The following is a 16,805-nucleotide window of genomic DNA, read 5'->3' on the forward strand; positions in this document are numbered from 1 at the left end:
TTGAGCATCTGTAGATAATCTATAGGGCACTATTCAAATAAAGTATATTTGCTACCATGTGTCCCTAATCTCAATGCTGCCTTATTGGATTTCTCTGGGCTTCCATGCTCACAGCAGCAGATACTTTCCGCAGGCGGGCAGGCAGTGTATGGGCCTCTCCAACCTCTATGCCTGTAAATGGATATAGAGACAGAGCAGAGCAATACTCTCCAGTGCCCCAAACCTCTGTGAGGTCTACTCGGTCCACAAAGATTTATTACACACTGCTTACATAGCAGTGTTAGAAGTAAGGCTGTCTGATCTCTATTGCCTCAGAGATTTCAGTGTTGCATCCTAAACAGCTGCCTATTCCCTATGTAGGGCACTACTCTTGACCAAAGCCTTAAGGGAATAAGGTGCCATTTGGGACGCATGCTAGGTTTCATCCGTCCTGTTACAGAGACCTGACTCAAAGTGTACATGGTGGATAAAAAGCTTTAGTGGTGTACCGATATAAGACCTATGTCTAGCACGGAAAACATCTGGGTGTGCCCAATAAGACTGGCTTTGTTGAAAGTGATGAACACTTACCAAGTCTCACCAGTGAGTGCTGTTTAGGGGCCCGGCAGGGTGTGGCGCATTTTCCATGCAGAACAGAAGTGGTTTTTGGTAGACCTTTTGTAGGTCAAGTGTTCATTATACTTCTCTCTCTCTCTTTTCTTTCTGTTTTTCTGTCTCTCTCTCTCTCTCTCTCTCCATCCCTCAGGGTGAGTGGCCTGTCCCCATTCATGGGGGATAACGACAACGAGACCCTTTCCAATGTAACCTCGGCCACTTGGGACTTTGAAGACGACGCCTTCGATGAGATCTCAGACCACGCCAAAGACTTCATTACCAACTTGCTGAAGAAAGATATGAGGTAAGCAACATGAGGCTCTCTGAAATACGGCTTGATTAAAGAGCCAGGTGTGTCCCAAATGGCACAATATTCCCTACATAGTGCACTACTTTACCATACTTTATCATAAAGTAGTGTACGGAATAGGGTGGCATTTGGGTCAAAGTCCCAGTTCTGACATGATTTGAGCGTAAATGGCTTCGATCAACCTGCCAGATGTCTCGGTTTAGATTGTTTAGGTGTCATATATCTGTTATTTAGTCTCCTTTTGCCAACGGTTGCTTTGGACTCTGCATGCATCCCAAATGGCACCCTATTCCCCAAGTAGTGCACTACTTTTGACTAGGGCTCTGTTCAAAAGTAGTGCACTATATATGGAATATGATGCCATTTGGGACGCTGCCCCATATCTCGGTCCAAATCTCTATCTGATGTTTTGTAATACACTGTGAATAAAGTCTTTGCGCCTCTCAATGTGCATGTGTCTCTGTGATCGTAGGGCTAGACTGACATGTGATCAGTGCTATGAGCACCCGTGGCTAAAACAAGACACTGGCAAAATGGAGGCCAAGAAGCTGTCCAAGGAGAGGATGAAGAAGTACATCTTGAGAAGGAAATGGCAGGTAGGTGAACAGCAGAACAGATCATGTACTGTGTCCCAAATGGCACCCTATGAGCTTTGGTCAAAAGTAGTGCGCTATAGAATAGGGTGACGTTTGGGGATGCAGACCATGTCTCCTGTTACAGATCAACATATGGCCATCCGTCTTAATCACAAGACGAGCACTGTAGAGCGGTGTCGTGACGTATTCATCCACCCAAACATGTTTGAGATTGAGAAAATGTGCTAGATATATTGCACTATGAGTTTTGCTAAAGTTCCACTGTAAGAGACGCTACGAAAATCACTGTACTGTTGACTGTTAGCGTACTCTGAGCTTCCAAGTCCCTGCAGTTAAACTCCTTCTTTGAGTGCTCACCCATGAGCAAACCTCTCATTGTGTTAAACAGTCACCATGGAGGTCCATTAGCATTTCATGAGGTTGAAAAGTACAAACTGCGAGTATTACTTTGGAAAACTAGAACACAAAACAGTAGAGACGGTGAAAGTAGAGAGATGTCCGTTTGACCTGTGTTTTGATTAATATATACAAGTTCTGACGGCAACAATCTCAGGGATCAAGTTATCCACCATGCTTTGTTTATAGTAGCAAAGTTTTAGGATCATAGACTGTGTCCCAAATGGCAGCCAATGCCATATATAGCTCTGGTCAAAAGTAGTGCACTATAAATGGAATAGGGTGCCATTTGGGACACATTTATTCAGACCTGCTTTCCCCACGGTCAGCATGACATACATCAGTGGAGAGTAGATCTGATCTGACAGTAGATCTGATCTGGTTCTACACATGGACTGAGATGGTGAATCACATCAGATTGTGGAGAAGCCAACTTAACGAGTTTCTCCTGCCCCAGCCCAACACTCCTATCAGTGCCCTCTGACCTCTTCCTTCTCACACCAGCCTCTCCTCCAACACTTTCAAGTTCTGTTTCAGTCTCTCCATCCTTCATCCCTCTTATCATTCTCCATCTGTCTACTGAACTCCCTCTGCATCTTTAGTCTTTGAGATTATGATGTCCCTCTGTAAATCAGTCAGGACTATCTTCATCAGGCTTCCCTCTGCGTCAACTCTGGCCTCTCCCTTATCTCCTTAACAGCCTGCCTGTGGGACACAGCCCTACTCTGTACTTCATGGTCAACTAACAGGCCATTTCTTATTGTTACAAACAAGGCCATTAATTCATAAGCGTCCTCTTAACATTTGTTGATGATGTCTGTTCCTTTACCAAGGACTGTTTGCACTGCGATGGAATGTAACGAGTGTATCATTGATTTCATGGCAGAAAACCGGACATGCAGTGCGGGCCATCGGAAGACTGTCGTCAATGGCGATGTTGGCGGGCGTCAGTGCCAAGAAAGGTTCCCCCACTGAAGGTGGCACGGCTTTTTTTTACCTCCTGAATGTTCCAAACCTTTCTGTTGTACCCCCAAGCAGGGGATGGCATTCAGCTAGGGGTGTTTGTTTTATTAATGCCTCCCTATGAACATTTTCCCTCCTTTTTTTTGAAGCACTTTAGTTGGTACAGTTACTGGTCCTGCTGCTCTTATTCAAACTCAAAGCAGTTTTTGGTTAAGTGGTTTAAGTGGCTATATGTAACTTTTTGTTGGGCAACCTGACCAAATTCGCATCGAAATGTGTAGTTATAGATCTATCATTCTACTTGAAAGCAAGTCTAAGAAGCGGTAGATCTGTTCTGTGTGTGCTATTTCTATGCTTCCCATTCTTAAGTTTTGTTTTTGCGTCTTTTACTTTCGATTTTGTACACCAGATTCAAACAGCTGAAACAACAATATTTTTGGTTATGGAAAATATATTTCACAGCTGTTTAGATGGTACAATGATTCTCTACACTATACCAGCTTATTTTGTCACCATAAACTGAAATTAGGTGAACTATTAAGAGTTTTAGCAACCAGGAAATGGCAGAGCGAGTTTTGCATAGTGCAACTTTAAGTTCAACTTGAGGCAAAATAAATATGTAATTTTGTTTCCCCCCATTGTCCCATGTTTCATAGAGGACAACCAGTTCCTTGAATGCCTAGAGTATGAGGAGAAAACCCAGGTCAAGCCCACCTTCAGCTCAGTCATCAAGGATGTGGAGGTGGTGGAGGGGAGCGCAGCCAGATTTGACTGCAAGATCGAGGGTAATGTCTCACAACCTCCTCATTTACATACATCACAACCTCCTCATTTACATATACGTATGTCACAAGTGTTGAATCCATTCATCTGCCATGAAGTCCATCAACCAAACAATAGGAAGGACAATATATTTTTAGGACGCAGCACACAGTGTAAGCTTTGCTCTCGAGGGTTGTCCATAGACGTAGGTCAGTAAACCAGGATTAAGGACAACAATGTCATCTGTTTCATCCCATTTGTATTTCTAATGCCACCTACATCCTATGAATAGCCAATGAGACACACCTTGCATCCCAAATGACACTATATTCCCTATATAGTGCACTTCTGTTGACCCGATGCCCTATGGGCCCGGGTCAAAAGTAGTGCACTCTACAGGCAATAGGAGGTGCCATTTGAGACACATATACAGTATAAAGATTGTTTTTGTTTTCCCAGGCTACCCTGATCCAGAGGTGGTGTGGTATAAAGACGAACAGCCGATCAAGGAGACCCGCCACTTCCAGATTGATTACGACGAGGAGGGCAACTGCAGCCTAGTTATCTCGGAAGTGAACGGCGACGACGATGCCAAATACACTGTCAAGGCTGTCAACAGCCTAGGCGAGGCCACTTGCACAGCCGAACTCCTGGTGGAGGTGATGGAGGAAGAGGAGGAGGAGGAGGAGGAATGAGCGGTACGACCGGTACAAGACTAACAGATGATATTCCCTGTGTTTAGCCTTTAATCTCTTCAATGGGTCGTTCCACCAATTAGGTGCTTTTTGAGTCGTGTAACTTATTTCCTTGTGACGGGGAATGGAAGCATGTTGTGTGCAACAGGAAGGGGCAATTGAATGCAAGCTTCAAATACATGTTTTTCTTGTTAAAACATTTCTAGCCTGTATCTATGGGTAACAAGGTTGATGTGTTATTCTTGACCCGCTCCGTTTTCCACCACGAAACACCAGGAAATGTCCAAAAAGATTAGAACCTGCTCACCTGCTTTTACACGATGATTTGACTATCAGATGTTCAATGTTCCTTTTGAAAAACATATATTTGAAAAGGAATAGGATGCACAGAGGGACAAAATGCTGAATTTTGGCACTTTAGCAAGTCTTTATTCATATTAGCCCTTTACACTGGCCTATATGGATAGGGCTAAGTTGAAATGTTTCTTACAGAAGAAATATGAAAAGCATATGCATAACCATGTTAGCGATTGAAAGGGACCAGTTTTGAGATGATGGCGAAATTAGTAGGCCAAAGATGACACAACAGTTCATCTGACACAAGACTGAATCCAAACATTACACTGTTGATTTTATGTGCATTTTACATTTAATGTGCTTTTCGTCACATTTTGTTGATAACGAAATCTGAAAATACTCTGGATACATTCAGTAACATGATAAGAATATCCCTGGCAAATGTGGGGGGGTAGGTGCAACACAAGACATCAAAATGACAAGGGTTTGAGTGAGAGGACTAACTAGTGTCTTCAAGTGGCCACACACCTCTCCAAAGTGTACACTGTTCCTAAGAAATTGTAATGCACTTTTATGACCAAAAGAGTCTTCCAACTATAAGGCGTTTATTTTTTTAGATCTCCTAGCTGTGCCTTTGAGGAACTGGAGCAACATGCTTGTCGTTGTTTTGTTTGGAACACAACCCTGCATCCAACATGACTAGCTAAGTTACAACATACGATATTACAGGGTTAGGCTTTCACAATGCAATTCGGGGAAGCCGATCCTCATTTTGCTGAGCATTGAAAGGAGTCATGAGTGCATTCAGGTGTGTGCACCGCGGCGAGTTTCTCACAATAAACAAACGGGCTCGTTCTGCTCAGAACAACCAAGGGTGTGACTCCATGGCGTCTTGTAGCTGTACGTCAAACATAGTGATCGTAAACGTTGACACTGTATATGACACGAGTTTTATGATATGGAAACGTGAACTGCACATTTGGACTCGTGGCTTGCTTGTGTGACGTCAAGGCGGTTTCCCACTTAGCGGGAGGGATGGGGGCAACTTTTTGTCGGGCGAGGAGCTCAGGTTCAGAAAGGCTGTCAAGTCAAAACCCACAACGCTGCGAGTGTAAAGGGCTACGAATCAGATTGATTTCGTTTTCCATGTGGCACTTCGTTTAATATGACAGGCTTTTAAAATGCTATATTTGTGTACAATTTCTACTTTAAATATCGAAAGGGATGCAAAAGGCACTTATTTCGTGGAACGACCCTAAAAGCTGCGTTGCTAAGACACTCGCCTTCTCCGGCACACTCAGAAATGGGGTTGAAAATGGGCTTGATGACCTTTCGCTATGTTTGTGCACTTTCTTTTCTACTTACTTTTCAGTTATAGCAGATTCCAGATGTTAATATTTATAACATTACCTTGACATTAACCACATTCCAGCTGTTTGTGCTTTATCCATTTATTTAAAGGTATTTGATTTCCTTCAAGTTATCTACATTTTTCTTCCTCAACCAAACAAGCCCAAAGTGACTGGTGTGCTTGTGTTATCAGCGTTATTTGCAATTACCCTGGGCTCTTTCAAGAAATGTTTTTAAATTGTATTTTTATTTAAGCACAGAGTCATGTGATCATATTTGAGCATCAGTTTAGAGATCTTCCTTGCAAGCACGTGTCCACGATATTACAAATTTGCAATACTAAACAGACCAGTGAATTATCACATCTATATTTGTTTTGTATTAGATGTATGTAGATTTATATTTCTAAATTTTTTATAAATGTATCATTTTGACAAATTGCAGATTACATGTAATGAGAACACTACAAGTGTAGTTACTCACAGTTACTAAATAAATGTTTATCACAAAATCGTGCTGGTTGTATTGTGATTGGGAGGAGGTTCCTATGGTGTGAAATAATGTATTCATCGATTGATTGATTAAAATAAAAATACATGTTATTTTTTTTGTTTTTTTTTACGGGACTGGATTGCACAAGGACTTATTTCCGTTGTGGTCGCTAGATGCTTTCTTCCCAAAGGAGATCAAGTTTATGAATGGCCTGGCTGGGCTGTGGGACAGTGGATGTGCATTGATAAATAACATTTAACTGTTAATAGGCATTACCTGTGGATTATCGTGAATAACTAACGGCAATCAATCAATCAGCATACAAGATCCAAACTTTGTGTTTTATAATGAAAGTTTAAACATGAAACATGCTGTGCACTTTGATTCAAGAAATATAAATCGTGTGGGGTGAAAACAATGTGGTTCTCTCATTCTAAAAGTCCATTCCAGTGCAAGGTCGCTAATGTACGTTGCTTTGGAAGTCCGTCTCATCAAAAATCTTTACAGAACCTTCCCCCCTTCCTTCGCTAGACAGTGGATAGGACCAGACATTTATTCAGACAGTAGATCTGATCTGGTTCTACACATGGACTGAGATGGTGAATCACATCAGATTGTGGAGAAGACAACATAATGAGTTTCTCCTGACCCAGCCCAGTGCCCTCTGACCTCTTCCTCACACCAGTCTCCTCTAACACTGAGTGAGCTTCACTGAGCTCTTTCAAGTTCTGTTTCAGTCACTCCATCCTTCATCCCTCTTATCATTCTCCATCTGTCTACTGAACTCCCTCTGCATCTTTAGTCTTTGAGATTATGTCCCTCTGTAAATCAGTCAGGACTATCTTCATCAGGCTTCCCACTGTGTCAACTTTGGCCTCTCCCTTATCTCCTTAATAGCCTGCCTGTGTCTCTCCTCTATCTCCATCTTCTCTGTACATCTCTTTAGTTCTGTCTCCCTCACCAGCTCTTTTTTATTTTTTCTAATATAAACTGTCTCTAATTCAGTTATTATTTCATGAAGTATCGTGATATCTCCCTCGAGCTTCTGAACTACTGCATCTTTCTTCAGATAGTCCTGCAGCTCCTTCTCAAGCTTCTGTGTCATCTCTCATTGCTCACCCCTCTTTTTTGTATTATTCCCTCCATTTCTCTGACCTTGGCCTTTGCCTCCTGGTAGGTCTGACTGCTGTAGAAACACTATCTGTTTTATCCCACCATCTCCTCTACCTGCTCCAGCAGATCTGAGACCTGAGTGACATGGGCCCTATCCTTAATGTTGAGGACATGGTACCTGCTCCCACGTTTCTCTACAAGCTGCTGGAGGTCCTCACTCCCTGCTTGGAGAAACTGCTCAGTGCTCTGCTCTTTCAGGCCGTCAGCATGGGTGTGTCCCCAACAACCCTCTGCAAACATCTCCTCCATTCTCTCCAGCAGCCCTTGGGGAGCTCCACGGGTACTGTATGACCAGGAGGAAGGTGGGGGTCCCAGAGCACACAGACAGCAAAGTCCAACATTGTCTCATCTTGATGATGGCGCCAGAGGAGATGGCTGCCTTTTTACGGTCTCCTAACCAATTGTGCTATTGTGTGTTTTTTCACATTATTTGTAAGTTATTTTGTACATAATGTTTCTGCCACCGTCTCTTATGACCGAAAAGAGCTTCTGGATATCAGGACAACGATTACTCACCTTGTACAGGATGTAGATTTTTTTTCTTTAAGGAGTCGGACGCAAAGGATTTACTTCAGACACCTGACAAGGCCCAAATCCCTGTCATTCGCATGAAGAGACGGTGATATCGGGGACGTAGGTCGGGGTGCCTTGTAAGGATATGACGGCGAGTGAGTAGTCTGGCTCTACCATCAGTCCTATTAGCCAACGTACAATCATTGGATAATAAAATGGATGAGCACCGACCAAAACTATGCTACCAACGGGACACTAAAAACTGTAATATCTTATGTTTCACCGAGTCGTGGCTGAACGACGACATGGATAACATACAGCTGGCTGGGTTTTCGGTGCATCTATAGGGGTGGCGGTTTGTGTCTATTTGTAAATAACAGCTGGTGCACGAAATCTAATATTAAAGAAGTTTCGAGGTTTTGCTCGCCTGAGGTAGAGTATCTCATGATAAGCTGTAAACCACAATATTTACCAAGAGAGTATTCATTTATATTTTCCATAGCTGTCTATTTACCACTCCAAACTGATGTTGGCACTAAGACGGCCTTATACGAGCTGTATAAGGCCGTAACCAACCAAGAAAATGCTCATCCAGAGGCAGCACTCCTAGTGGCCGGGGACTTTATTGTAGGAAAACTTGTGTGTTTGAGGCTGACTTACAACTAGGAAAAACGCACAGCACTGACCAACACACAGCACAGACCACTTTAAAAACATTGTAAAACCCAGGGTAAGAAACATTAACTCACTGTTAATAACTCCACCCATATAAAATACATTAACTCACTGAGTGGAGGATTCCACTCCATGCCGTTTCTCCTTCTCAGTGGGAGTGTGGGGTCTCTTCTCCCACTGTTACACAACACAAACCACTTAACACCCAGAACTGTTTGGGGTGTTGTAAGTCAGTCAAAATCACAGCTCAAAATCAGGAAACAAAACATCAGGCAGCATGACTGGAAAAGTGTGCATAAGAATACACAGTCCCAAACAAATAATGCAGTTAAGTTAATGCATAGCTTCTGTGACGTAAGAATTGTTAGAATTGTGATACATAGCTGAATAGTTCCATCTCACCAAGTAGTTTTTTCTTTACTGGCATCTCATCCAGTAGTTATTTGATTTGTTTCTCCTTGTCTTGTAGTTGCTTGTTACTCTCCTGTAACTCCTTTTTAGATTCACTCAATGTCTTCCTAATCTCCTCTTGTTGCCTTCTCTTTTTCCTCCAGTTGTTTTTCCATTTCTCCCACCTATGGAAAATACAATATTATGGATGATTATTTGATTAATAATATTAATTTGATGACCAAAATGTATGTTCTCTCCACTAGTTTTGTTCTCCACCTTGATATCTAATTACTTACCAATTTTGCGTTATTGATTTCTGATTGATTTGCCAAACAGATTAATTCAATCATCCATTCATTCATCAATACAAAAAGCCTACCTGGTTAAATAAAGGTGAAAAAATGTTTTTTTAAATAAAAAATATATACAAAAACCTTACAGAATTTGTTTTACTCATCCAGCCTCTCTGATGTCAACCGTCATCAGATTATCAACCATTATAAAATCAACAATATTAGAACATTATTATTCAGCTTGACAGGTTAATTAATGACAATCGATGCATCAGTTAATGGTTCATTATTAACTGATTTATAGATTATCGTTCATGAATTAGTCTGTCAAACTGATTGGTTCTGGGAACATGATATATATATCAATCTTCTCTCCTCCAGACTCTCACACTTACCAAGCTCACCAGCTGATTCCTCCCTCTTCAGCTTGACCCCCTGGGTCTCACGTAGTAAATACTCTTGAGGCTGAACTAATGGTGTAAACCAGAGGTGCGTTATGTGTGGTAGACTACATCACTTGAATACAGGACGAGCAAGATACAGTGCATCAGACTACTCCAATAACTCAATCCTCTCTCATTTAGGGACTGTGGGCAGCAAGGGGATCCGGTTAGCTTCATTAGGTTAATTAACAGCAAGTTTTTATTGGCCCATTTCTGGTAATGAATTTAATTAGGGGAAATTATGGGGTACTACGGTAGATATACTGTACAGTATTGTGGGAGGAGGCAGGGCTATGTAAACCCTTGTGGATGTCAATAAACAAAACAGCCAAATAAGTAATTACTCACCCAAATACTATTTTCCTAATTGTCCATTATTCATGATGGAAATCCATGAATAATGATCATGTAAAACAAAATGTATTCATTATTATCTTCAAATCAACATCTGTCATATTATCCAATTGAATGCCATAGTGTTTAGGTGTTTATAAACAGTATACTGTAATAGTGTCGTTATAGAGCACCGTCATGGACCCATAAATCCACCGAAGCCGCCTCCTGCTGTTCTCCATGGATGAACTGACATACAGTGTGTAGAATCCATGATCTGACTGTCTTTCAGCCTCAAACACACATTGCCTCTCTCCAGCTCCTGGGTGATCAGACTCCCTCTGCCCTCATAGCCAGTCCTCTCTGTCACCTGGCCTCAGGTGAGAGGTGACAGGACAAAGGGGGACATCTTCACCAACATCAGTGTCCGTATCATCTTCAGTGGTGATGAATTTAAACTAATCTGTTCAAGAGAAAACATTTCTGGTTTAATGACATTTCCGTATTCACAAATACTCACATAAACACAGCTCAATTAAAAGCTACAATAGACATATAATGACAAGGATAATGTCAACTCTAAAATACAGCACCTACAATCCAAGGCAGACATATTTATTTGTAGAATAAGAAGTACAACATGAATGCTACTATCTACAGCAGGAATCTATGATGCAGAAGGAATTTAAAGGAGCTTGGAGGAAGGAGTCACTGTGGAGCAGTAGAGCTGTTTCGCGCAGACACAAACACAGCTTCAACTCATTTCAAACAGATGACATCCAATGACACTGTTACACATAAAGAGACATTAAACCTCAAACTCCTTTGACTTTACATAATTGGTTTGGTATTGTTGTCAAAAAGGTGTAAGAAAAGCTAATAATGAATTCTAAATAATGACGGACTATGGACTCTGGACCAGGGACGTCACTAGACATTCAGACCATCCGGGGCTCAGCACGACTGAAATGAAGCGCACCGCTCGCTAGCACTGAACATTTTGCAGAAACATAATGCTTTGTTGCATATCTCACTGCTTTCTTCCATGGGCTGTGCTCTCCAGACACCAAATAATCAACATTATTATTATCAACATATTAATTCAATTGATTTTGGTCAGTAAACCCATGGAATATGGGTTTATTTGCTAAAAATGGTATCTACAGTATTAGCAAATGCAAATTACAAGTGCATAACTACATCGTAATTTTCCAAGAAGAAAAATGGTTGGAAAAAGTAATAATTTTGTTGCAATGTTTTCATAAACCATGTCCAATATTTGATCGGCAATAAAAAAAAGCCTCATGTTGACTGATGTTGGTCACATTACTGCTAACTAATGTGAGCTAGTCATGATGCATGGACCGTGCAGTTCCAAAAGAATCCAAATGGTGGGAGCCTAAACCACAAATTAATGGGGGGATATAATATAGACGAAAGCATGCACCAAACACTCGTGAAAATCATGATTTTATAATATTTATGGTAATAAATCTCAGATTCCAAGGTCAATTAGCTACAGGAGAATATTTCTACCTAATTAATTACACACAAAAATATACACCCCCTCCAACACCCCTGCAGTAACAAACACTTCACAATTTTACACACGTCAGATCTGTCACGGTTGTTGTAAGGAGAAGCGGACCAAAGTGCAGCGTGTGTCGTTCCACATTTTATTTACACTGTGAAACTATGCGATACATAAACTAAAGAACAACAAACCGTGATGCAGAGTTGAAACATACACTAGTCAAAAAACAATGTCCCACAAACCCAGGTGGAAAAAAACCCTACTTAAGTATGATCTCCAATTAGAGACAACGAGGACCAGCTGCCTCTAATTGGAGATCATCCCAAACAAAACCCTAACATAGAAATATAAACCTAGAATCTGACAACATAGAAATAGAAAACATAGAAAAACACCCCCTGTCACGCCCTGACCTACTCTACCATAGAAAATAACATCTTTCTATGGTCAGGACGTGACAAAATCAAATCAAATGTAGTTTTAAGAATAATTAGTGTTAAGTAAAAAATAGATAAGTACATTTTTTTAATACAAAATACTAATAATTAAAGAGCAGCAATAAAATAACAATAGTAAGGGTATATACAGGGGGTAACGGTACAGAGCCAATGTGCGGCGGCACTGGTTAGTCGAGGTAATTCAGGTAATATGTAGATGTAGGTAGAGTTAAAGTGACTATGCATAGATAATAAACAGAGAGTAGCAGCACCTTAAAAGGGGGGGGGGCAATGCAAATAGTCTGGGTAGCCATTTGATTAGCTGTTCAGGAGACTTATGGCTTGGGGGTAGAAGCTGTTAAGAAGTCTTTTGGACCTAGACTTGGCGCTTTGGTACCTCTTGCCGTGCGGTAGCAGAGAGAACAGTCTATGACTAGGGTGGCTGGAATCTGGATAATTTTTAGGGCCTTCCTCTGACACCGCCTAGTATAGAGGTCCTGGATGGCAGGAAGCTTGGCCCCAGTGATGCACTGGGCCGTTCGTATTACCCTCTGTAGTGCCTTGCGGTCGAAGGCCGAGCAGTTGCCATACCAGGCAGTGATGAAACCAGTCAGGATGCTCTTGATGGTGCAGCTGTAAAACCTTTTGAGGATCTGAGGACCCATGCCAAATCTTTTCAGTCTTCTGAGGGGGAATAGGCTTTGTCGTGCCCGCTTCATGACTGTCTTGGTGTGTTTGGACCATGTTAGTTTGTTGTTGATGTGGACACCAAGGAACTTGAAGCTTGCAACCGGCTCCACTACAGCCCCATCGATGAGAATGGTCCATAATCATCTCCTTTGTCTTGATCACGTTGAGGTCACCTCTTACCTTCACATGTCTTCACGTCTTCTACTTTACATAAACAATTGTTGATTTAAATCCATAACAATGTTTCACTATTCAAAAAAAACATACTGTACATGAGTACATTCAGATGTACTACTGTGTGGCCACGCACGACTCCAACACCATCATTAAGTTTGCTGACGACACAACGGTGGTAGACCTGATCACAGACAGTGATGAGACAGTCTACAGGGAGGAGGTCAGGGACCTGGCAGTGTTGTGCCAGGACAACAGTCTCTCCCTCAACGTCAGCAAGACAAAGGAGCTGATCGTGGACTACAGGAAACGGGGGCGAGCACGGCCCCATTCACATCGACGAGGCTGTAGGGGAGTGGGTTAAGAGCTTCAAGTTCCTTGGTGTCCACATCACTAAGGACTTAACATGGTCCACATACACATCTGCACAGCTCCTCTTCCCCTCAGGAGGCTGAAGAGATTTCTCATGGGCCCTCAGATCCTCAACAGCTGCACCATTGAGAGCATCTTGACTGGCTGCATCACCGCATGGTACGGCAAATGCACCACCCTCTGGATAAGAGCGTCTGCTAAATGACTTAAATGTAAATGTAAATATGCATGTCAATCTCTCCTGGCTGAAAGTGGAGGAGAGATTGACTTCATCACTACTTTTATTTATGAGAGGTATTGACATGTTGAATGCACCGAGCTGTCTGTCTAAACTACTGGCACACAGCTCAGACACCCATACATACCCTACAAGACATGCCACAAGATGTCTCATCACAGTCCCCAAGTCCAGAACAGACTATGGGAGGCACATAGTACTACATAGAGCCATGACTACATGGAACTCTATTCCACATCAAGTAATTGACACAAGCAGTAAAATTGTATTTAAAAAACAGATAAAAAAATACCTTATGGAACAGATGGGACTGTGAAGCAACACAAACATTGGCACAGACATATGTATGCACACACACACACACACACACACACACACACACACACACACACACACACACACACACACACACACACACACACACACACACACACACACACACACACACACACACACACACACACACACACACACAAAATAACATATGCACTATACATACACATGGATTTAGTACTGTAGATATGTGGTGGAGTAGGCGCCTGAGGGCACACAGTGTGTTGTGAAATCTGTGAATGTATTGCAATGTTTTAAAATTGTATTAACTGCCTTAATTTTGCTGGACCCCAGGAAGACTAGCTGCTGCTTCGGCAGCAGCTAATGGGGATCCATAATACTGTAAATACAAATACGCTGCTGCTACTTTGTTTTATACTCTTAATATTATTATTATTAATCCCAACGCCTAGTCACTTGTAGAAAATAGTAAAAATAAAGAAAAACCCCTGAATGAGTAGGTATGTCCAAACTTTTGACTGGTACTGTATATATTCAACGTTTTTACCAAAGACTCTGCAGCTCAGGCTTGTACAAGAAATCTACAGACTTTCCCCTTTTACTCATATATACCCTTACAGGTAAACTTCTTCTCTCTCTAGTACCTCTCTCCCCTACTTCTACATGAAGTAGCGTAAAGACTGTAGTAAATCCTTTACCTAATATTCATAATCATATTATGAGCCTATTAAGATACTAATGTACAACTGTGAGACGTTCAGCAACATTCAGTCCAGTTTATTGCCAGCAGATAATAACGTCTGATTGATTCTTGAGGCTTGGCTCTGTGTATTCTTGTTCCAAAGATCAGTGACCATGTGACAAACGCATCAACTCAACTGAGGATCAACTTTGATCACAGATCACATTATACAATTTAATGTCACCTGCTGTATGTGTGTTATTTTGATGCCAGCAACCACTCCAGCCTAGCCCTGTCAGATGAGCCCTGTCAGATGAGCCCTGTCAGATGAACCCTGTCAGCCCTGGGATTCAGACAGGAACACCTCTCAACCTTGAGGCTACCAGCCCACCCTTGTACTTTACTTGCATACATTTCCTCTGAGGATGAGAACTGGGTGCACATGCAAAAAAGTAATAAAATAAAAATAAATAAAAAAGTTTTTTTTTACTTTTCAAAACATTGATTTATTTATATAAAATTTACCAGAGTAATCATGTTCAAGTAATAGGCGCTGTATGTATGTCATGAAATGCATGACTCATAACTTCTTCACTGTAGAGATGCATTTAAAGTTTCAACATGAAACCTTGATTTATTGATATTGTGGGGTAAACACAGTGTGGTTCTCTCTCTGCTAATAGAAGACTTCCTCTAAGTCCCAACAACAGTATCCTCTTTAGAGTTCTGTCTCTGACTCCTCCAGGTCCCCTCCCCCTCCCCCAGCCCCACTGTTGTTCATTTGATGAAGGTTGAATGCCAAGACTATCCTTACCTATACAGAAAACCGATCACGTAACAAAAAACAGATTACCCTTGTGTTGTCAAGTATCTGAATTGTCATTAGGTAAATAGTAACAAATTATCTTGGAATGGATGCACTTCTTATTAAATTCCAATTTTTCTATACTGGGAGTGGTTACGTCCCGAATGGCACCCTGTTCCCAATAAAGTGCACAGGGCCCATGGGAAAAGTAGTGAACTATAGAGAGAGTAGGGTGCTATTTGGGACGCGCACACGTTGTATGTCGCCTGTAGCAGTTCCATTGCAGAGAGTAGCTGAACCATTACAAACATAACTCAGCAGAAATACTATTAGGGAGCCCTAGCTCTGAAAATCCGCTTCCTCAGGCTTATCTGGATGACTCACGACAGATGAGTTTCAGTACCACCACGTTAGACTGGAATACACACTGGCAGGTCTATGAAACAACGTTTAGTGCTAGTTATGTTTTAAATGTTCCTTCTTGCTGTGTGAATCACATTTAAATATATCATATTTCCTCCAAGGTGGTGTGAATGCTGTGTTTTGCATCTTTATTTTATTTCCCCTGTAATACACTTTATATGCACTAGAGGGCCTCTTCATTCTATGATGCATCTGACATTACGTTCTCAGTTTAGGACTTAACACACGCATAGACAAGATATGTGTAAGGCCTTCATTCAGCTGGAAACTTTAACAAGCCCAATATTCTGTCCACAATGCTTAATTGGCCTGAAAATGATGACTTCCAACCTCCTGTACCACTGTTTACTCTGAACTAAAATGGACCTTTCGAAATGTCACATTTTATTTATGTTTATAGCACAGGAGGTTGGTGGCACCTTAACTGGGGAGAACGGGCTTGTGGTATTGACTGGAGCGGAATAGGTGGAACGGTATCAAATACATCAAACACATGGTTTCCATGGTTTCCAGGTGTTTGATGCCATTCCATTTGCTCCATTCCGGCCATTAGTATAAGCCGTTCTCCCCTCAGCAGCCTCCTGTGGTTTATAGAATGACCTGAGCGGTGTCCCTATGTGGGTGATGTGTAAAATCTTGCCCACTGATCAACAGACAACTTTGGGGTTAGGGAGGGTTGCAAACTCTGGCTCTGTCGTGGCTCTACCACAATGTTCTCTTTGTGCCACGTCTTCTCCCTCTCTCATGAGCAGTCTGACGTTTAAGAACACTACTTCCTTTAGCTTTGTAGACAAATTTAGCAACATCTGTGAAATGGTGTCCCTGGGAGATTCCTGACACAGAGATTTGATTGTGCTCTCTTTATTTTGGGCATCTGT

The 16,805-nt window shown here is 41.7% G+C and overlaps 1 protein-coding gene across 3 annotated transcripts in view; it reads left to right on the plus strand.

Annotated features, from left to right (window-relative positions):
• LOC115160690 (myosin light chain kinase, smooth muscle) overlaps positions 1–6,474 on the plus strand; it is a 104,746-nt gene extending 98,272 nt beyond the window's left edge. For all 3 annotated transcript variants that reach the window (XM_029710946.1, XM_029710947.1, XM_029710948.1), the window contains 5 exons: positions 746–898; positions 1,377–1,500; positions 2,783–2,873; positions 3,516–3,644; positions 4,081–6,474. In XM_029710946.1, coding sequence (XP_029566806.1) covers positions 746–898; positions 1,377–1,500; positions 2,783–2,873; positions 3,516–3,644; positions 4,081–4,316 — 733 coding nt within the window. In that variant the 3' untranslated portion in view covers positions 4,317–6,474. The remainder of the gene's footprint in view (positions 1–745; positions 899–1,376; positions 1,501–2,782; positions 2,874–3,515; positions 3,645–4,080) is intronic.
• Positions 6,475–16,805: the final 10,331 nt, after the last annotated feature.

The sequence above is a fragment of the Salmo trutta genome, chromosome 24, assembly GCF_901001165.1.
Source record: "Salmo trutta chromosome 24, fSalTru1.1, whole genome shotgun sequence".
Taxonomy (NCBI): domain Eukaryota; kingdom Metazoa; phylum Chordata; class Actinopteri; order Salmoniformes; family Salmonidae; genus Salmo; species Salmo trutta.